Source organism: Maniola hyperantus, chromosome 4, assembly GCF_902806685.2.
Source record: "Maniola hyperantus chromosome 4, iAphHyp1.2, whole genome shotgun sequence".
NCBI lineage: Eukaryota > Metazoa > Arthropoda > Insecta > Lepidoptera > Nymphalidae > Maniola > Maniola hyperantus.
The window spans coordinates 13375466-13399702 of NC_048539.1; the positions used below are offsets into that span (position 1 = coordinate 13375466).

The window sequence follows — 24237 nt, forward strand, 5'->3', positions numbered from 1 at the left end:
ATAAATAAATAAACAAAACACAAGGTTAAAGCGTGAAACCAACTATGGGACGCGTCCGTAAGCTATGGCTAAGAACCGCGATTGATAGGCGTCCACAGTCGTCTTGCGAGATATTACGACTCGGACTTTTGTTTCACTCTTTAGAATTTTCTACGCTAATTATGTTTTACGATTATACAAAAAGAAAGAGGTACTTAATAATAACAACGAATAATACATATAACGTAAAAAGTGTAGTTTTTGTCTGAATTAAATACTTGATATGACCCATAATTTTATTTTGATACGAAGCTGTGATAGCCTAGTGGTTAGGACGTCCGCCTTCTAATCGGAGGTCGGGGGTTCGATCCTGGGCACGCAGCTCTGACTTTTCGAAGTTATGTATTATTATAGTTTAGTTAATTAAATATCACTTGCTTTAACGGTGAAGGAAAACATCGTGAGGAAACCTGCATGCCTGAGAGTTCTCCATAATGTTCTCAAAGGTGTGTGAAGTCTACCAATCCACACTTGGCCAGCGTGGTAGACTTTAGCCAAAACCCTTCTCACTCTAAGAATAGACCCGTGCTCTGTAGTGAGCCGGTGATGGGTTGATCATGATGAAGGATTAATACAGACGCGGGAAGCGACTTTATTTTATACTAGCTTATGCTCGCGACTTCGTCCGCGTGGACTACACAATTTTCAAACCCCTATTTCACCCCCTTAGGGATTGAACTTTCAAAAAAACTTTCTTAGCGGATGCTTACGTCATAATAGCTATCTGCATGCCAAATTTCAACCTGATCCGTCCAGTAGTTTAAGCGATGCGTTGATAGATCTGTCAGTCAGTCAACCCATTTATATATTTAGAAGACAATGTAGAGATAGTACATAATATTATGGAACAATAGATTAAAGCAATGTTTCTCATTTTGAATATAGGCCTATATTGCAGAGGACATTATCTGGTCTTGAGTGCAAAGATTTGCAAATAGATATTAATTGGGCATTCACTTGTCTGCCCCAAGGTTGTGTGAAGCTACTCCTACGTAGGTACGCCTTATTGTTCTCTGTACGAAGCTCTTGATGCTTGTGTTGCTGCAATGACTATTTATTTCGTGGGTACACGCAATTACAAACATTCACCATCATCATCATCATCAACATTAACCAGGACATAAGTAGGTCTCTTGTAGGGACTTCTACCAGCCACTGTCTTGCGCCGCCTGAATCCAACGGCTTCCTGCGACTCGCCTGATGTCGTCCGTCTACCTAGTGGGAGGTCTTCTTCTGCGCTTTCCGGTGCGAGGTCGCCATTCCAGCACCTTGAGACCCCAATGTCTATCGATTTTCCGGACTATGTGCCTAGGCCCTAGCCCATTGCCACTTCATCTTCGCCACTTGGTTCTCCTACGGAGCGTCTCATTTCTGATTTGATTGCAGAAATCAGGATGAGTGTATTGCGTTAGCTAAATCCAACAGATTTTACCTACTCAAAACAAGGTTCAATGATCAGCTCGGTCAACTTAACAATTCATTTATTGGCCAACTGTGCACATTTTTTTATTTTACGTGGATTTAGTTTTTTCAAAATCCAATGGGAACTTTTTGATTTCGGGGTAAAAAGTAGCTCATGTCACTGTCCAGCCAGCGCGGGGGTGATTCGCTAACTCAGTGTCTAACACTGAATAATAGCCACCATGCTTATTTTTTAATACGTTGAGGGTTTTCTACGAAAAAATGTTTTCATATCACCCAGTGAAGCAGCAATGTAGAACCAACCAACCTCGGTGGCTATCATTCAGTGTTTGACACTGAGTTAGAAAATTACCTAGCTGGTCTTTATTTACAAGTTCTCAAAGTTTCTGTAAGTCGCAAACTTCTCATAGTTTTATTTAGTTCTTAAGTGATATTGTGAGATGGAGTCAAAAGGTAATAGGTACTTAGGTACTTATACTAACCCAGCTGAGTTTGGTGTAGGCTTCTTACTGATGCCTAATAGTAAATTAGGCACCAAAGATCAATACCATGATTCTATTTTGTATAGAATAAGCTGTTACTTTAGTAAAATTATGGCTGCAATCTGCAATAAATAATTAATTATTTATTTATTCCTCTTTTAAATTAAAGCGCGTTTGGAACCCTATTACGTCAATTTATTTACTAAATTAGTTGGTTGTCCTATGTGCACGTATTTTAATTGGATATAATAATATTTAAGTTCTAAGTTAAACATGAATAAATAAGTAAATATTTCGCTAGAAATCGCGTCATAAAAAATCCAATATTTTAATGGGTCATGCATGACGCATGAAAATCAAATAGGCATACAAAACGAATAATGGGTAAAAGGAATGGTTCTTCTAACGGATTTCGAATAAATACAGCCTGATCTAATTAAATTCGAATTTCCTGCTTCTCTACATCAGTCAGAAATCGTGCATTAGCCTGATTACCATGTACGGTGTATTCTGTGGAAAGTATAGGAATAGGTAATCAATTAATAACTGGCCTGGTTTCTGATGTTAAGGCACCCCAATTTCGTGATAGACGCATTTCATTGGGACATTCTTGTGGGTTTACAACACGTAAATACGACAAAGTTACACAAACTTGGGCTGCAATGTCATTAAATTAACGTAAAACGAAATAGATTTTCAGAAAGTGTGAGGAGGGTGCAATACGGCCCAACGGAGCAACGATTGGATTATACATAGTTTACTACCGCGGAAAGTACCATAGGAAGTCGCTAGCTAGTCATCAGCTATAATACTAGCTTACGCCCGCGACTTCGTCCGCGTGGACTACACAAATTTCAAACCCCTATTTTACCTCTGTAGGGGTTGAATTTTCAAAATCCTCTCTTAGCGGATGCCCACGTCATAATAGCTATCTGCATGCCAAATTTGTTGAAATGTTGGAATAACCTTCCTCCACCTTATAGAAACCTTCAGACTTCTGGCGCTTTTAAAGTAAAATTCAAAAAACATCTTTTAAATATTCAAAAGTTACAGATTTAGTCAAAATTTATTTATCTTACCAAACTTTACTTTCTCATCCACTCCTTGCGAGCTATTTTATTTTATTTTATTTTTTCTTTATTATACTTACAAAAAAAAAAAAAAACTATCGTACAATTTTCCTATTCTTACAATTTACAACATCTATTTCAATGTATTATTTCTTATTTCTTCTTTTATATCACTTTAAATTTAAAAACTGTAAACACTTTATTTTATTTTATTTATCCATTTACTCGCCAACTTTATATATTCTATGCCACTGACGTTTAGGTAATATTTAAAAGGCGGTCACTGAAAATCAGCGTTGGGGCATCTGGTACCTCAGATATTTGCTCTAGAGGTTTGTGTCTGAGGGGACGTCTCAACACAAGCTGAGTGGCCTACCTGTTCGAGGTGTTGCACTGCTGTACAGGACGATATTGCCTACACCATGTACCACCTATATACCTCGAATAAACATTATTCTATTCTATTCTATTCTAAATTTCAGCCCGATCCTTCCAGTAGTATGAGGTGTGTTTTGATAGATCAATTAATCAGTCCGTCAGTCAGTTAGTCAGTCAGTCACCTTTTCCTTATACTATATAATATAAAGATCATGAATAGGCGGTTAAATGACTTTGTACAATAATGCCTCTTTACGAGCCCTAAAAACGCAAATGTCACCCGAGCATTAGCATGATTGCTTCGTGTTAATCTTAATCAATTATTAACAGCCCCGAGTGGCCCGGGTCATGACTCATGATGTCATGAAGCCATTCAATCTAACTATATCCATTTCATTAGGAGTTGGGACACGGCTGGAATGTCTTGCCCAGTTATCTACCTACTTTAGAATTCCTTAATTTATTAGGCAGTCATAGGTTCACTGGTAACTGGCATCATTCTTACCACATGCAGCAGTATGGAAAGCACTGGGGAGTGGGGATCGCGCTAGGGAAACCATTAGACTAGACCAATGAGGCATTTTCTCATTACAGTACTTATAAGAAAAGTGAAATGACACAGTCATGTCGGAGCGTGGCTCGAATTGAGCTCTACAGCGTTATTACTAGAAGCATCAATTTAGGAGATTGCTTATGGCATGCTCGGGAACACAATTACAATGTAACAGCCGGCCATTAGGGCATTGGGTGTCTGGGGTATATGCTTTAAAGGCGGAAACAAAATATCGGACGCTGCTGATGGACGCAGCTGTCCGCCACAACTTATACCTAGGTATCTTTATTTATTTACCTAGGTATTTTTTTTTGTACGTTGTTTTCATTTAGATACGATATATTATATAATATTACATAGTATCTATTATGTTCTTTTCATGAGTATTCCTATCTTCTTCTTGTACCTATTCTACTCCCTTTACAACCTCTCGCACTGCCAAGGGTCAGTAGGTAGATATTTCTCATAGAGATAAGTGCTTCCCTGTCCAATTTTGCTCTCTTTTTCTCTTTTCTGTAAAAGTTTTTGGTACAAAATAAAAACGCATAATGACGTAAGTAGCGGACATAACCTTAGGCCGTTCTTGAGCGCTCGGACATCCGACAGAATCCTGGCCCACTGGATGTTTTTGTCAGCTGAAAACATCTGGACGAGTTCGCAGACCGCGTCCTAAACGACTGTGCGCAGTGCACACCTATCTGTCGCGGCTGTGTGTCAGCCACGGCTTAAGGACACGTCCGATAGTTTGTTTCCGCCTTTATAAGTACCTACTTATACTTAATAATTGTTGTACCTACATATACACATCTCGAACCAGACGATAAAGTACCAGTATTTTGAATATCGACAAAGTAAAACTTTCATGATACTAAGAGTAGATACTTAGATAGGTATCTACAAGTAGGTACCAGAGGGGTTTAAATAAGGTTATCGGATAACTTTGTGTTTAACCGTCCCAGTTCGCCAGTTGAACTGAATATCGATAGTCGATACAACACCAAACCGCAAACTGTAAGGGTTAAGGTTCGGTGACCACAAAATTTATAGTCGATTTATTATATCGCAAGGTTGAAATCGATAATAAGTAGCCAAATGCCTATGTTATATTTTTTATTTTTTATTTTAGGGCATAGATAATGGAGAGATTAATCAATAACTGGCATTAATTTTGGATCAAGAACAATTAATATAATCGAAAAATTGACGTAAGTAATAGGTACGATTGTATGAAGAAGCGGGTAAGAAGTGTAATCTTAAGACCATAGATTAATGATTGGTCTCGCTCCGCTTAAGACTTTTTAAGCCCTAAGCTATAACTTTATTTTCATCTGTGTCTGCAGTGTAAAATTTTAATCCCACAGATTTTCACCACTTTGTTGAGTGTTAACTGCTGAGTGCTGACATTATTTAAGCGTTTGGTAGCTCAGGCTCTATGGTAGCTTAGTGTTATATTTCACTCGGGCAAATGAAGAGAATATTACCACTATGTATTTGTTTAGGTCTATATTAATAGGTAGTTACTTACCGATGAGACTCGCCCAGCAACGTTCCGTCGACATTTTGTGGTTGGTATCTGCAACAAGGGAATTATTGACTTGAGTTAAATTGTAAAAAAAATTAATTAATTAGTTTAAAAATCTGAAAACCGTTTAACCTACAGTCGTGGCCTTGCTAGCAAATCTAGTTTATCACACACAAGTACCTGACCGTAAAGGCCTTCGCACACCATCATTATTTTGACTCAACCCCATACTACCACCGTCTCATTTCCACGGTTTCGTCAACGGTCCGACCCGTTCATCTAGCACTAGCCGACCGCGCGGCGTCAACAGTGCGTCTTCAGAAAGGCTATAGCTCTGTAATACCTTTTTTTTTCGAGGGGGAAATCTTCTGAAGATACCCAATCGGGTTATGTGGGATTTCTACCCACTAAAACCCCCTCGGTGGCCCTCCTCAGCGCGTTATTGAGAGGCTCCGGGAACTCTAAAGAACGTACGCCGGTGCCTCTCTCGCGCGACGCCCGTGGGACACATCCTGGAGAAAGTGCAGCCACTCGCGACCTCGAAGTCCTAGCTCCAGGGACTATTGGCTCTGTAATCCATACTTCCATACTAATATTATAAATGCGAAAGTGTGTCTGTCTGTCTGTCTGTCTGTCTGCTAGCTTTTCACGGCTCAACCGTTTAACCGATTTTGATGAAATTTGGTACAGAGATAGTTTGTATCCCGGAGAAGGACATAGGCTACTTTTTATCCCGAAAAATTAGAGTTCTCACGGGATTTTCAAAAACCTAAATCCACGCAGACGAAGTCGCGGGCATCATCTAGTACCTAATAATTGTTACCACATCTAAGTTTTAGATTGAATTCCACGAAGAGGACCTTACGCGGGGGTAGCGCGTTGTCAGCGAGTCCTGAAGGCAATCAACTTGGGGCCAACGAGTGGGGATCGCAAGTCTTACGACGCGGGCCATAGGTAGACTTTCATAATGTCAGAAGTTTAGGTACAATGCGTGGACTTAAATTTTGAAGACTTTAATGTACGTTCTACGATAGAAAGCTCACATTTCACTGCTTTACTTTGAGTCAAGTTGGTTCCAAACAGCAGAAGCACTTTTCAACTTTTATCTAGCCCCTCCTCGAAATTTACCACCGGCTCTCGGGTCATAATATGAATGATAAATGAATATGAATGATTCACAAGTACCTAGTTATAATATTGTACTTATTATTCCTTTTGAATATGATATCTATTTAAATTCAAAGGAAAATGTTATTCCGAAATGATTTGATTTTAATATACTTGATTAGGTAATATAAATATAAGTCTTTTTGTGTCTGGAATTTATTAGAACCAAAATAATATGTAGCTAGGTACCTACCAATAATAGTAAAGTTATATTTATACGAGGTAAGAGTTTGTTTCTTCTTACTTAATTGCTTACTAGCTTTTTCCCGTAACTTCGTCCGCGTGACATAATAGGGCCTATAACTAGTCAAATCAGTAACTTTTTATCAAACGTCAAAACGCTAGCTTAGTGAGGGAGCTTACGTATAACGCATACCTTGACTGCAATCTCACCTGGTGGTAAGTGATGATGCAATCTAAGATGGATGCGGGCTAACCTCAAAGGGGTATGGCAGTATTTATTACACCCATACCCCTTTGGTTTCTACAGGGCATCGTACCGGAACAGTCGCTTGGCGGCACGTACCTATATCTAGCTGTCTACGGGGAAACAATTTTCAGAATCGGATCATTAGTTCCGGAGATTACCCTCTATAACCAAACATATAAACTTTATCTATTTGTAATATTATCACAGAATATTGTAGGAGTCAGTGTAGATGTTTAGGATAGTACATCCTGGTTTAGGTTATATTGTTTAAATTGGGGAAGCCTTTGGGCGAACTTCAAACGGGATCTTATATCTACATCAAATTAATATGAATAATGAAACATGAAAAAAGTTTTAGCTTTAGTTATACCTATATATTACGATCACATAAAAATATTAGAAAACAATTTGATTAGATTTTACTGAGCTGACTGTACCTACAAAAGTTGTTGGTATTCGTTTGCACATTAAATTTAATTATTTAAAGAGTAGTATCCGTTCGGAATCTATAACATAAAAATGAATCACTAAATGTGTTGCTCATCGCAAATCTCGAGAACAACTGAACCGATTTCGCTAATTCTTTTTTTATAATATTCCTTGAAGTACGAGGATGGTTCTTAAAAAGAGAAAAATTTAAAAAATTTGAATCGACTGTTAGGCGAAACGAAGTTCGCCAGGGCAGCTAGTAACAAACAAATATGAGTTCAAACAAATACGAACAAAATATTACCAATAAAAAGGTAAGAAATATTTTTTATAATATTTTGTGTATGGGGTTTTTATTATTATATTTAAAAAATGGTTTTTTGATCCGTCGTAAAAGACTCGACGAGATGTTACGTAATTGATTGCCACCTTTTAGCTTTTTGCAGAAAATGTCACACGTGTGTCAGCCTACGTATTTTTTAGTGCGTACAAAAGGTCAAAGGACATTCTTGTGGGTTCCGTACCCAAAGGGTGCCAAGGGGGACCCTATACTAAACCTTCGCTGTCCGTCAATCCTTCTGTCTGTCAGCAGGTTGTATCTTATGAATCGTAATAATTATAGAGTTGAAATTTTCACAGATTTCAAACAAACTAGCTCATGTCCACGACTTCGTCCGCGTGGACTACACCAATTTCAAAATTCTTTTTTACTCCTGTAGGGGTTGATTTTCACAAAATCCTTTCTTAGCGGATGTCTAAAGGAATTTAATGATTTCAGCCCGATCCGTCTAGTAGTTTGAGCTGTGCGTTGATAGATCAGTCAGTCACCTTTTCTTTTTATATAAGTACTAGAAAAAAACATAATATTTATTATGTATATCGTAAGTTTAATCAGTAGGTAATTACAAACGTTCAGTAGGTACCTATATTAGTCTATACATGTAATTAGTTCATATATGGTTTCAAAGGGCACATAAATATTTAGATAGATAATTAAAGGAATAATGTTTCTTAGTAGGTAAATGGTGTATATTTATCTGTTGCTTCATTATCACTGATTATATTCAGCCGATTATTTTGAAATTCAGTAAAGAGGCGGAGCTGTAGAGTGTAGACTATGTAAATAGGGCGCCATTATAAATTCAATACGGGCCGTCTCAGGTGTTCTCGTATAATATTGGGCCCATCTTGCTATACTTTGTACCTACTCGTAGGTATCAAATGAATTGTGCTATGGAGTAAAATACAAGAAACTGGTAAAGCGCGTGTCGGAATTCGGACCGCACAAGACAGTTGCTAAAAACTATGGCGGATTTTTGTTTCTAACACTGTGTAAGAAACATATTACCTAATCATTTTAAAATACTTTTTCTACAACCGCACCGCACGTCACCGCAAACAATTTCACCGTGCACTTTACTGCTCATTTGCTCGCCATTTTTATAAAAAACTATGTAACAAGGTAGGTATCATCCGAGAGGGTAAACCAACCTATCCCTGAAAAACTTTTCCAAAAATCAGCGATAGCTTGAGATGATGATGATGATGAAGTCCAACTCATTATGCAGACCGGTACATTACGCTAAGGGATGATTTATAGACCGTGCCGGGTCTGAGGCGTGCCACGTCTGACGCGCGGCCTATCCACGGATTGAAATTTTGTATGAAGAAGCGTAACACGGACGAGACATGGACGAGACACGGACGAGGCTCGGATGACTCGGACACGGCACGGTCTGATGTGACCTCATACAAATTCCCAATCTGGTGACTTGGACGCGGCACGGCTCGGGCCCGCCTCGTGTTAGCATAAATCATCCCCAATTCGATAAGAGGTACCTACACTTCACTCAAATAATACGGTAAGGAAAATCAAAAGTTTGAGCCTGAAAAATTTATATACCTACTTACTAAAAGTAAATATGTATAGTACGCGACAGGTCGAGATTGCAACCGGGGTAGAAACGCCCCGCAAACCCGCACAGCCCTCGCGCTAACCCGGTGTGAGCAAGTGCGGGCGCTGTGCTCGTGTACGGGGCGTCCCCCTGCCTCTACCCCGATTGCCATCTCGACCTGTCGCATACTATAGGTAAGTATAGAAATTTTTCATTCGAGCCCAAAGTACTTATGTTTAAAGTTAAAATTAAATTAACTTAAATTAAAAACAAAATTAAAATTTTGACCATCAGCGTAAAATTTTACCTAAGTATTCTGAATAAATAATTTGAGTTTGAGTTTGTTTTACGTATTGTTTGCGAGGTCCCTAAAGTTAGTTCCGCTAGCCGCAAAGGAAGGTAACATCCGAACAAAGACTTAGATAAGTTACGTAACAAACGTCGTTCCATTCATAACAACAATCAACCGCAATTTTTCACAGGCTTAAGCTAAGTCCTGATGGAAATCGCGTGAACAATGGTAGAGAGCAATTGTCAGGTAATCTGATAGCATCTTACAATTTGCATTAAAGTTTCTACATCCGCACGCAATTTTTATTGAAATGTGGAAATTCTCACGCACGGATTGCGTAAGAATAGGAATACCTACTATCTCTGAAGATTAAAAAAAAAACAAGATTTGACATTAATTATATTAGTACAGTGCGACAAGGCTATCTTGGCGCGTGGCGAAAATCGGAACTAACGTTGCCGTCAAGTGTTCCCTTTGTTCTTGTTTGAATATTCTAAGCCTTTGTTCTCCAACAGTGCCCCCCTGTCAATGTCATTCAAGTGCCAAGAGAGCCTTGTCGCACTGTTGCTAGTTAGAGCGATCATGCACTCATCCGATTCGAATCCGTGAAAATACGGATTAAAAAAAATTCTACATCATACCATACAAATAGTTCTATGACTACTTTGGAACGTATTTTTACGGACTCGGATCGGATGAGTGCGTAACCGCTCTTACTATGTGGCATCAGTCGGAACTTTAGGTAGTATGTCGTACCAGCTGCGGGATAGGTAGCTAGTGTGATTTTCGAAAATCCTGAAATACGCAGACGTTTCTTAATTTTTAACCGAAAGCCCAAATGTACTAATTTTTATGTAATGACTTGCAAAATGACGCCTTTTCAGTTTTCATACAAATTCCCAACCTCCTCTTTCAGCGTAGAACATTCCAGAAATCATGAAAACTAAGTATATCGTCATTTTTAACTGACAGTCAAATTGAATAGATCAGTTAGGATTTTTAAAAATATATAAGTATAGAAGATTAGATCTTCTAGAGCCCGCGACTTCATCCGCGTGGATTTAGGATTTTATAAAAATCCCTTAGGAACTTTTTTATTTTTCGGGATAAACATAACACATGAGACGTAACGCAAGTTCAAGAAATAGTCTTGAAGAAAAAAACTAGTATATTGACTCGTATGAGAAGAGAAAGCGGCTGCAATTAGCAAGTGACATAATAATTCTCGGTCGCTCCAGACCGGGACCGGATTCTGTAATGACGCCTTAAAGGGCTGGCAATGATTGCGATTTTTCCTTCCTACTTGTTTTTACTGTCGTGTCTTATCATGCGATCAGTCGGTGGAGTATGAGCAGATTGGTTGGAGGACAGATTGGATGTTGGACAGGCGTGATTAGAGACAACTTCCCCAGCGGGAATACTCCATGAGTCTCAGTTAATTATTCTGTATATGCTTTCTCATTACGGATCGCCTGCGGCATTGTCAACTGCACTGCCAGGCGATTTGGATGGTTAGTAAGTCTTGTTTTGTAGTTGCAACTATAACTTTTAATCTCTCCCTTTTCCTTCCTTTCCTTTCTTCATCTACCTCTATAATATGATGTCCTCCGTTTGACGCAGTCCGATTATTTTTTTGCATCTCGAAACCCTTTTTACGTTGGCAATGATGTCTTTCGAAATCAGTCCTGAAACCTTCCTTTGCTTTCACGATAAGTAAAAAAACTTTACGTAAATGACTAGTAGTAGTAGTAGTCCTTTAAACTAACACATTCCATTAAATTAAAAATACGTAAATATAAAAGTAAGGTTTTAATTTATGACATTCTAGAAATTATTAATATGTTACATTGTAAAGAGAAAGCGATCACATTTAGCGAGTTAATGTGACGTAACTTTACACGGTAACTCCAGACCGGGACCGGATAGTCTGATGACGCCTTAAACGGCTGGGAATGGTTGCGATTTTTCCTTTCTAAATAGTATGTAGAATTATGTGCACATGTAACTTTATTCGCAATACTTTTTGTAAGGAAATGATCTAAAATAGCAGGGTCTATATTAAGCGCGGCAGGCTCGTGCCAGGGTCTGTGTAGACGTGTGCTCTGCCTGGAACGAAGGGTCACTTGACTGACTTTTGCCTCGTTTGAGGTGCATCCTTACCTACCAACCACGCTTCAATTCACTACGTAAAGCAAAAAGTTAAGGTCGGCACAAACGAGCCACCGACCACAGTCACCGGCGACCAGTGACAAACAGTTTACACGCTTTTTCATACATTTTGAAGAGACTCGGCGTGTGTGGTAGGTGGCGACCACGCACTATGCCTATACAGCTGCAGTAGGTATCCCTACCAGTAGTGCACCCCACCGGTAGGGATGATTTTTGCGTGGCGAGCGTGCGCCGTGCCACGTACGATGCGTGGACGAGGCCCAGATTCAAACATCACAAAAATTTTATATGAAGCAGTGTATGCTTCACCGTCTGACGTCCATGCACAGATACGGCACGGTGAAGTATAAACTGCTTCATATAATATATGACACGTACCGCGACGTGCGGGCCGTGCGTCGTCCGCGCGTCGTACGTGGCACGACTCGCGCCTGCCACGTGCTGGCATAAATCATCCCTTAATCGTTAGGCATCCTACGCATGCGCATGTATAATTGTGGAGCACGAAGTAGCAATGAATATTGGTACAACGGGCCACCGTGGTGATGGCCGGTGGCCCGTTTGTGGCCAGCCTAAGTAGACTAAAGCCGCGTTTATTAGTAGTACCTAGCTATTTACGAATCAATTTTTGTCTTATATACTTCTTATTATGTATGTAGATAATATTATGTCTAGTGAGAGTTAAGTTGTTACCTTGATATTAAAATGAATGGGTAGGAACAATTAATTTTAGAAATCCTTAATTATTAATTTGAATACTTTAAAAGTATTTTAATCAATTTCACGATTTCTAAACATACCTAACTAATTCAATTTAAAAGGATATGAACGAAAAACAAATGTGTTAATTGAGAAATTATACATGCCGTAATATTAGGTTAGGCATTGTAGTACACCGATTTCGTAATAAGTACTAGATAGATAGTACACAATACGTATGATACTGATTCGCTTGATTGGTTACTACATCAGTGTTAGTGACGAGGCTCACACCCGTATTCACAATCATTACCTACTATGAAGTCTCATAGTGCGCGCGAACGCACACTAAATACTGCGGGTTCGACTTCGAACGCACTCAAAGTGTAATCTGTAATCCACGTCTGCGGCAGAACCGATGGCCGATGGGGCAGACGTGTTCTGGAATGTAGACCGCGTATCAGCAAGCGCAGTGTGGGACGACCTCAAACCCGCTGGACTGACGACCTTAAGAAGATAGCGGGAAGTGGGTGGATGAGGAAGGCGGGGGATCGTGTGTGGTGGCGCGCTCTTGGCAAGGCCTATATCCAGCTGTGGACACAAACAGGCTGATTGATTGATTTAATACATAGTTTATCAAAAATTGCGCAATCGACCGAGATCGGTCGAGAAAAATAATTCAAAACACAGGTTTGAAGCCTGATTCAAACATGCGTTTTGAATAATTTTTCTCTAAATTCAAATTTTCGATAAAACACGTAGTCGCAAACAGGTGATATGGGTAAAGATTCATTACGAAACATTCGACTAGAATCCCGCGCTCGTTTTTTCACTCGATTCCAAAAGATTTGTTGCTTGATTAAGACGGAAGCGATATATTATGAAAATATGAAAAATGAAACAAAAAATGTAGATCCTGTTTAAATACAGGGAACGTGAAAAGCCATTATTGAGAGAAATTATACCGTTTATATTTATGAGATACTAGCTGATGCCCGCGACTTCGTCCGCGTGGAATTAGGTTTTTAAAAATCCCGTGGGAACTGTTTGATTTTCCGGGATAAAAAGTAGCCTATGTCACTCTCCAGGTCTTTCTCTACTTACTCTACTTCCAGGGTACTGAAGTCAACCAATCAAGATAAACAAACCAAGGATATCGTGTCATTGCGCTAATTAATTTGTAATAATATCACGACAAGATAAATCGGGATAACAACTCCAATAACGACATAAACGTTGTCAAGGGAAATGAGAAAGTATTAGATACCCAATTACGTAATCGGAGAAAAAGAAAAATATTTTTCCTTTATAATTTCGTTAAATCTTATCTCTTTAAGCTTACTTCAAATGGTTGTATTTATATCTAGAACTAGCTTATGCCCGTGACTTTGTCCGCGTGGACTACACAAATTTCAAATCCCTATTTTTGTAATGTTGTGTTAAATAAAATAATGTTTCTTCATGTAATTTGTGTTTATTTTAATATTTCCACTCGGATTAACTTAGTAATTAATATTAATACAATGAGCTAGTGTGCACGGCTCTGGCCAAATCTTACAAGTGAAAGTCTATCAATTGACGTTGACACATGACAGGTGACACCTACGTACGACATTGACAATTGGTCACTTGTCTATGAGTTGTCTCTGCTACATCATCCCCTTTTATTTTTAAAAAAAAATATCTACATAATCATCCAGTTACAATTTTGAAAAATTACTTACATATATCATCCCCTTTTAATTTTACATAACTATATCATCCCCTTTTAATTTTACAATTTACATAAATTATTACTTAATTAATTTTATAATATTATTGTGCCACACTTCTTAAATTTACTACAATTATTGACTCTTAAACTACCCATTCAACCAGCGATGGACAGCCTGTCTGATTGAAACACAAAGTCTACGCCGCCGGTCGAATATGAAACGAGGTTCTACTATATTGTACATTATTTTTGTCTATTATTACATATGCTCTATATCCATTATATCTAACAATTTCGCCTTCTGACCAAATATTCTTACTTGGCTCTTTTTTGAACCAAACTTTTTGCCCTACAGTAAACTTACTTTTAAATCGACTTGTCTTATTATAATTTTTTATATTTCTAGTTTGTACATCATTAAACTGTTGAGTTACATTCTGATTTAACTTAGGTGTTAGGTATTGTGAGCTAACAATCAACTTAGTTTTTAAATTTCTATTCATTAGTAGCTGACTGGGGGAAAAATTTGTACCAGAAACGGGAGAAGCCCGATATTGTAATAATGCTAGCCTTACATCAGTTCTATCTTCGTGGCATTTTGTTAGCATTTTCTTCGCAATTTGTACCCCTCTTTCAGCCATACCATTCGCTTGGGCATATCTTGGACTAGTATAAGTAAATTTAAATCCCCAATTATGTGCAAACTCTTTACATTCCCTCGAATCAAATGGAACATGGTCAGATATTATTTCTGCAGGTATTCCATGAGTACTAAAAATATCTTTTAATGTATTAATTACACTTGTAGCAGTTTTACTGGATATGTATTTTATCTCTAACCATTTAGAATAATAGTCATATACTACTAAATAACTTTTCCTTCTAAAGTCCATGATATCTATACCTAATTTTAAAAATGGAAGGTTGGGAACTTGATGTGATAATAACGGCTCTTTAACATTACTATTATGATGCGTTTGACAAGGAAAGCATTTCTTAACATACTCTTCAATGTGAGAGTCCATATAAGGCCAGTAATACAACCTTCTAGCTGTCTGCTTCATTTTTGACATACCTACATGCCCTTCATGTAAAGTTTTAATGACATTCAATCTTAAACTCTTCGGTACTATTAACCTATCATTATAGAAGACTAAATTATCGTCCATACTAAGTTCAGCTCTTAATTTATGATAACTTCTTATTACATCTGGAATATGAGAAATTTTGTCCGGCCAACCATTCTGTATTAATTCAATTATTTTTAATAACTCTTCATCTTTAGAACTTTCTGAGATTAATACTAATTTTTGTTCTTCTGTGCATTCTAATTTCTGTGCTAACCCTATACAGTGTATGACTTCATACATATAAGAATCATCTGTATCATTACTCTCCTGATACGACCTTGATAACAAATCTGCTATGTACATTTGTTTACCTTGTAAATATTTAAATTCAAAATTATATTTTAATAACTTTAACTTTAATCTCTGTAGTCTAGGAGACGGTACCTCATGTAAATGCTTTTTTAATAAACTTTCTAAAGGTTTATGATCATTAACTACGGTAATCTTATGACCATAGATATAATAATGAAATTTCTTAGTTGCCCATACTATACTTAACAACTCTTTTTCAATTTGGGAAAAATTACATTCTGCAGGTGTTAAACTTCTTGAAGCAAAGCAAACTGGTTTACCATTTTGAAGTAAACAGCATCCGAGACCACTCTTTGATGCGTCACACTGAATCGTTATAGGCAATTTACTGTTAAAATTCTGTAAAATGGGCGCTTGGCTTAATTTAATTTTAATATTATTATAAACATTTTCATGAACTTCCGTCCATAACCACTCAACATCTTTCTTTAATAATAACTGAAGCGTTGATGCAATATCAGCCAAGTTAGGTATAAATTTTCTTAAATAATTGACCATGCCAAGGAAAATCTGTAACTCTTTTTTATTATTGGGACTTTTCATATTAATAATTGCACTTACCCGCTCTGGGTCTATTTGCATACCTTTCTCAGAAAAAATATGGCCAAAATACTTCACCTCTTTTAATTTATATTGAAATTTATTCTTATTAAAGCGAACATTATGTTCTCTAGCCCGTTCAAAAACCTTTTTTAATATTGCATCATGCTCTTGTTCAGTTTCACCACATATTAACAAATCATCACAGTACACTATCACGCCTGGAATATCTCCAAAGGCTGTTTCACTATATTTTTGGAAAATTTCCGGTGCTACTGATAAACCAAATGGCATTCTTAGGAACTTATAACAACCAAATGGACTATTAAATGTACATAAATCATTCGAATCTTCTGAAAGTTTAATATTATAAAAACCATCGGATAAATCTAGCACTGAAAAATACTTTTTATTACAAAGTTTAGTTATAATTTCATCAATGGTGGGAATCAAATGATGTTCTCTTATTAATACTTTATTAAGATCTTTAGGATCTAAACAAATTCTAAGCGAACCATCTTTCTTTTCTATAATAACCAAGTTGCTTACAAAACTTTTAGGGTGATCGACCTTCGCGATGACTTTGTGCTTCACCAGAGCTTCCAACTTGTCCGCAAGGCGATCCTTCAGTGCGTTAGGCACTCGCCGTGGGGGTCGCACCACAGGCTCCACGCCGGGTTGAATGCGTAGCTGCAGTGAGCTCTTAAACTCCCCGACTCCCTGAAACAGTTCGTTATTCATATTAACAATTGAGTCTTTACTCATTTTCATATTAGTATTAGTGCAACTTGTAAATGTATTAATATTATTATTAGTATTTAAGAGCCTAAGCTTTACCAAAGAGCTTAGCCCTAGGATCGGTCTAACCGGTTCATTAATAATTAAAAACTCAGTGTTGAACCACTCATTGTTATTAATATTATTATTAGAATATACTTTTAATGTGACCTTTCCTATAGGAAATAATTTTCCTCCACCAAAGACTTCTATTATGGTTTTTGTCTCAGACATTTTTATTTTTGTCTCATCATCGACAATTTTTTTAAGGTCCCGCAAACTCAAAACATTTATTTGGGCCCCCGTGTCACACTTAAAACAGACCCTCTTATTTTCAACTTGCAACAACGTATTCCATTCATTTTTAGTAAAATCTATTGAGTATACTAGTCATAAATCATGAATGTTATTGATATTATCCAGCTTTTGATTCTTAGACATACATCCTACACTAAAATGATTTAATTTTCCACATTTTAAACAAGTTTTTCCAAAGGCTGGACACTGCCTAGGACCATGTACCTTATTACACTTTTTACACTGATAATTGTTTTTATTCAAGTTATTTTTATAATTATTTTGACAATTTTTCTTATTATTAATATTATTATGGGGCCTACTATACTTAGCTTTGCTATTGTTGCTCGCCGGGGTAGTCAGCTGCCGGGTTGTGCTTGCTGCTGCCACCGCATTCACCTCCGAGCTGTGTAGCACCATAAGTTGCTGACTGGACAGCTCCGCTGATCGACATATGTCCAGTGCCTTGTCCAGTGTGAGGTCCTTAATTTCTAATAATTTTTGTTGCACTCGTGTCTGTTTCACGCCGATGACGAGTCTGTCCCTTAACATCCTGTCCTTTTGTTGACCAAAGTTACAGCTGTCTGCCAGTTTTCTTAAGTCTGAGTAAAATGTGTCAAAATTTTCTCCGTCTTGTTGTACTCTTCTATTAAAATTGTAACTTGCCATTACTTCATTACTTTTCGGCTTGAAATATTCGTCGAATAACTTGATAACTTCCTCTAATTTCGGTTTATCTTCTTTTTTTAATACGTTGAGGTATAGTTCCAGGGCTGAAGATCCAATGCAATTTAATAATAATGCTGCTTTTCTTGGTTCAGACAACTTCTCAAAACCCGCCGCCAGCATAAATATCTTAAACGAATCCTTGAATTTTTGCCACTGCTGCCAGCACGTATCCAAATCTTCCAGATCTATTCCTCGCGGCATCTTAAATTCGACACCACACATGTCGCCTTGCATCGTAGTCGTTGCCCCGTCAGCCATTGTCTTTGTTCAGTCCAAACTTACAATCCGTTTTAATCTGATGTTTTGTTCGAAAACGGCTGCGCCATGTAATGTTGTATTAAATAAAATAATGTTTCTTCATGTAATTTGTGTTTATTTTAATATTTCCACTCGGATTAACTTAGTAATTAATATTAATACAATGAGCTAGTGTGCACGGCTCTGGCCAAATCTTACAAGTGAAAGTCTATCAATTGACGTTGACACATGACAGGTGACACCTACGTACGACATTGACAATTGGTCACTTGTCTATGAGTTGTCTCTGCTACAATTTTATCCCCTGGGTTGCTATTTCAAAAATTCTTTCTTAGCGGGTGTCTACGTCATAATTCTCGTAGATATCTGCATGCCAAATAGGCAACAGCCCGATCCGTCCAGTGGTTTGAGCTGTGTGTTGATAGATAAGTCAGCTTTGCCTTTTATAGTATACATAGAGGACTAGCTTATATGCTCGCAACTTCGTTCGCGTGGACTACACTTCAAACCCCGAACTGAATAAGGATGAGTGCACAAACACCCTGGTGTTGAATTTTCAAACATCCTTTCTTATCGGATGTCTTATAATATGTCATAATAGTTATCTGCATGCCAAATTTCAGCTCGTTCCGTCCAGTAGTTTGAGCTGGGCGTTAATAGATCAGTCAGTTAGCCAGGAAGTTTTTCCTTTTATATAGGTATTTAGATAGACCATTTTTGGTAGAGAACTTACGATGTTCGCAAAACTACTTGACTCCAATCTAAAGACGCAAGAGGGCGCTGGTGGTCTGCACCTTGAGACCCTAACGTCTATCAATGGTTCTCCTACGCATCTCCTCCTTTCTGATTTGATCACGTTGATGACGTAGAATATAGCTCAAGTATAGCTAGCTCTCTCCATCGCCTAATCAACCATTTTCTCCTAATTAGTCGGTAGGTTCATACCTAGATACTTACTTAGAATTTCGTTTGACATAGCTAATATTAATAAATATAAATTATTCATTTATTTGCTACCAGAAAGTATATAATATAAAGTCCGTGGACCTCCAAAACGGCCACGTTTCAAGACACGCGCGACCTGTTTCCCTCCGAGGAAAATTTATCTAATATAGGAAATCGAATAACAAATACGCATCAAATATTTAGGTTTATTTTTGCCCTTTACCAAGAACTAATAATAATTTTACGGTCCGACGCAAAAAGAGGAGTGTAACTTAAATATAATCACATTTACAGAGTAGGTAGGTACCTATCTGCGATTATGCTCGTAAGCTCGTAAGACTGATTGCTTTGTCTGTCTGTGGCATCGTTCGAACGGATCGATGGACCGATTTGAAGATGTACCTACGTCTTTATTAGATGGTTTAATCAAGATGGCCTTTGTTTGATGAAAATCTGCCATAAATAGAAAAACTTATACAAATCGAGTACCTGAATTACTTTAATTTATGTACTTAAAAAATTGAAGTGAACTAGAATCTCATATATATTTAGTAGGTACTTTACACAGAAAAACAAGATGGGTTTCCAAAGAGTCACACCCAATCGTGTAACAGTGTGACTCGTTGGGAATCCATCGAAAAAAAATCCGAACGAGTCACACCCTAGCTACAGTGTGACTCGTAGGGAATTACAGTGAATAAAAAAGTTGCAACTATAGTAACTGTGACTCGATGGGAAAAAAACAATGAGTTTGAACTTCCCAACGAGTCAGTGTGACACGATTGGGTGATGATGATAGACAAATTATAAAACTGTTTTTGAACCAGACCTTTGAACTCTGGTAGAAAAATCTAGCAGCATAAATATTGTAACAAAGGAGGTACGAAAGTTCAAATATAATTTACAGTAAGGGAAAGGGAGGGATTCATTAAGAAGGTTCAAATATTGACCTGAGATATATTTTCTTGGAAATGGAAGTCGGTGGAATGTAACGATAGCGTACCTTGCTCCCTTAATGGGGATATAAAGATGGTTCTAATTTAATTTACTTACATTATGTATGCCGGAACAAAGGTGGGTTGAATGAAATTAATATTCTCTAAAGACGTATATTTTTAATAGGTACATTGGTTATATATACATCATGCTATGCATTATTTTATTTAAATTTAATGCCCTATTAATATACTGAACTATTTATAAGGGATGGGATGAAAATGCTTAAATTAGTGTTTACTTTTCCAAGTAAGCAAATGTAGAAATCAACTTTAGATTAGTGCCCGTGTTTACATAGATGTCTAGGTAGACAGAATTTCTACTTAAATGCTTAATAAAATATTCACTCAAAACCCGTAAGAAATAGGATGTAATTACTTTAGCAAAAAACCGGCTAAGTGCGTGGCGGGCCACACGCAGTGTAGGGTTCCGTAGTCACAACTTAGTCATGATAGTTTTCCTTGATAATTGATTATAATATATAGTACAGCTGTGAATTTTTTCACGTTCCTATATACTACCATTTGGCTGATACAGGGGGGGACACTTGACTCTAATAAAAATTATCACTTTAAAACATCATATTTTTCAAACGGATCTAGAAATCGAAAAATGATGTTCCCACACCCACAATATTTTTAAAAGACCTATTTAACGATACCCCACGCTATGGGGTAGACGAGAAAAAAAAACCATCCCCATTTTACATGTAAAAAAAATTATTTATCACAATTTTATTTCACCACTTTGTTGGCGTGATTAATATTTATACCCCATGCCAAATTATAGATTTCTAGCACTAATAGTCTCTGGGATTGACTGAGGATGGACGGACGGACGGACATGGCCAAACTATAAGGGTTCCTTGTTTACTACGGCACCCTAAAAACAGACAAAAACTAAAGTCGTAAACATCCGGGGAGTTTTCCGTGAGATGAAATAAAGTAAATTCTCTAAATCTTCTCTAGACTTATAAGGTTATTTATGTAGCAAGAAAGCTGTGTTTATAAAGCTCTAATATTGCCCTGATCGTAAAAGTAATATACCTAAATTTTTTCCAAGATAAACATAACATTTTTAACAGCAAGCAAACAAGATATACATTTATCTAAATATACCTACCTGCTAGATGATGCCTGCGACTTCATCCGCGTGGATTTAGGTTTTTTTAAGAATCCCTTGAGAATTCTTTAACTTTCCGAGACAAAAAATAGCTTAAGTAGTGCAAGCTATTTCTGTATCAAATTTCGTCAAAATCAGTTAAACGGATGGGACGTGAAAAGCTGGCAGACAGATAGACACACTTTCGTATGTACCTAATATATAGAATATGCATATTTGTAAAACAGAAGAAAGAGAGAGTAATTTTAGACCTTTCTGGCAGCATAATTTAATTATTCTTCGCCGTCTCGAGTACTAATTGCGATCAACATGGAATGCATTATGCAACTAGAATGAAACAAAAAGTTCCACGTTAAAGGTTAAGAATTCTCCCACGGTAGTTAAAAGCAATAAGTGGCACTACAATTAATCCTAACTTGGTAAAAATTCCATCCTGCATTATTGTTGAACTCTTCCTAATGCATAAAATATTTGCAATAAATTCATATACTTACTTACTTAGGTAGTAATGTATTATACCGGGCTTAACAGAGCTTGAATCCCCGGGAAGGCAACATAGGTTACTTTTATCCTGGAAAATCAAAGAGGTCCAACTGGATTTGACGAAGTCGCGTACCATGGTACTATCGTACGTAATACCTACCTATAATAATTTTAACCAAATACTTATTACGAAAGAAAAGACATCGAACACGAGTTGCCTTACAATTATTACTAAATCGATTAGAAACAACACATCGAATACAAATAGCGGATATTGTTTTAGAAACTCGTTAGTTACACACTAAATAAATTATTATTTGGCGTTTATGTAACAGTATAAGTCATGGCATATTCTCTGAATCATGTTTAAACAAACCGTAATATTATATGGACTTTAAAAAAATCTCCACGTTTTTCCTTGAATGACTGAGCTATCAATAAAATTATTATTAAGTAAATAGAAAGGGTAGGTTTCTTCAATCTTTAATACCGGAACAGCGGAACATAATTTTTTAAGCAACTTACTTAAAATACCGAAAATGACTTATTCGAAATCAAATCTAGCATCCAAAGAACGTATATCAAACTGTAAGCAGCCGTGCTGTCTTACAAACATTAGGGGAAAAATCTAAATACCGTGGATTTGTGGTTACATCACACAAATGTTGTCTGTCTGTCTCTCTGTCTGTCTGTCTGTCCATCTGTCTGTCAAGAAATGAAGAAACCTACAGGGTACTTCCCGTTGACTTAGAATCATGAAATTTGGCAGGTAGGTAGATCTTATAGCTGACATTTGGGGAAAAATCTGAAAACCGTGAATTTAGGGTTAGATCACACAAAAAAAATTAAATTGTGTTCATGAACTAAAAATTAGTATTTTCAATTTTCGAAGTAAGATAACTATATCAAGTGGGGCATATGAAAGGGCTTTACCTGTGCATTCTAAAACAGATGTTTTTTTTTGTATCATAGTTTTTGAATCATCGTGCAAAATGTCGAAAAAATACGACTGTAGTACGGAACCTCGTTGCGCGAGCCTGACTCGCACTTGACCGGTTTTTTAAACATAGCGAGGCATCTTTTTCCGCTATGTAACAACTAACAAGTGAATGTGCTGTGACATTCGCGTGACTCGCACGTATCAGATAGATTTCTAGGCGCGAAGAAATAACAGAAATCTGTTTACGATACGTGTAATTAGATAATTATTTCCCACTAAACTGTCGAGTGGTTAGATTGGATTATGTGTCGTGAAACTTTTGTGATTGACAAAAATTATATTTCAGTTATTTATGATTTGAGACTTTCACCTTTTAATAATACCGTCTTGTTTTTTCTTGTAGCGAGTTTTAATTTTTTGCCGAAAACAGGTGTACTTAGGTATAGCTTGATTTTTTTGCCGAAAACAGGTGTACTTAGGTATAGCTTGTTTTTTTTGCCGAAAACAGGTGTACTTAGGTATAGGTTAATTTTTTTGCCGAAAACAGGTGTACTTAGGTATAGCTTGATTTTTTTGCCGAATAGGTTAATTTTTTTGCCGAAAACAGGTGTACTTAGGTATAGCTTGATTTTTTGCCGAAAACAGGTGTACTTAGGTATATAGGTTGATTTTTTGCCGAAAACAGGTGTACTTAGGTACCTATAGCTTGATTTTTTGCCGAAAACAGGTGTACTTAGGTATAGGTTAATTTTTTTGCCGAAAACAGGTGTACTTAGGTATAGCTTGATTTTTTGCCGAAAACAGGTGTAGGTACTTAGATATAGCTTGATTTTTTTGCCGAAAACATGTGTACTTAGATACTTATAGCTTGTTTTTTTTTGCCGAAAACAGGTGTACTTAGGTATAGGTTAATTTTTTTGCCGAAAACAGGTGTACTTAGGTATAGCTTGATTTTTTTGCCGAAAACAGGTGTACTTAGGTATAGGTTAATTTTTTTGCCGAAAACAGGTGTACTTAGGTATAGCTTGTTTTTTTGCCGAAAAAAGGTGCAGGTACTTAGATATAGCTTAATTTTTTGGCCGAAAACATGTGTACTTAGGTATAGCTTGTTTTTTTTTGCCAAAAACAGGTGTACTTAGCCATAGCTTGATTTTTTGCCGAAAACAGGTATACTTAGCTATGGCTTGATTTTTTTTGTCGAAAACAGGTGTACTTAGGTATAGCTGCTGTTTTGTTATAATGTAATTTTTATACTACGTAGTGATAATAATGGGTTGATCCTTACATAGCTACTTAATCAGTTGTTAGAAGAGAATAATATCGGCTGTGCTATCTCTACGGCTAGGATGGCAGTCTTTTACGGATTAATCCGAATTGTATGATGGCTATACAGTGGATATAACTCTGTATGAGCGTCGTATTAACTTGTAAGATTCCATTATGTAAT

The 24237-nt window shown here is 37.1% G+C and overlaps 1 protein-coding gene across 3 annotated transcripts in view; it reads right to left on the minus strand.

The window, feature by feature from the left end:
* The window catches only part of LOC117997196 (protein obstructor-E-like), a 147941-nt gene that overhangs the window by 20445 nt on the left and 103259 nt on the right, over positions 1-24237 (minus strand). For all 3 annotated transcript variants that reach the window (XM_069498062.1, XM_034985394.2, XM_034985393.2), the window contains exon 2: positions 5470-5517. In XM_069498062.1, coding sequence (XP_069354163.1) covers positions 5470-5503 — 34 coding nt within the window. In that variant the 5' untranslated portion in view covers positions 5504-5517. The remainder of the gene's footprint in view (positions 1-5469; positions 5518-24237) is intronic.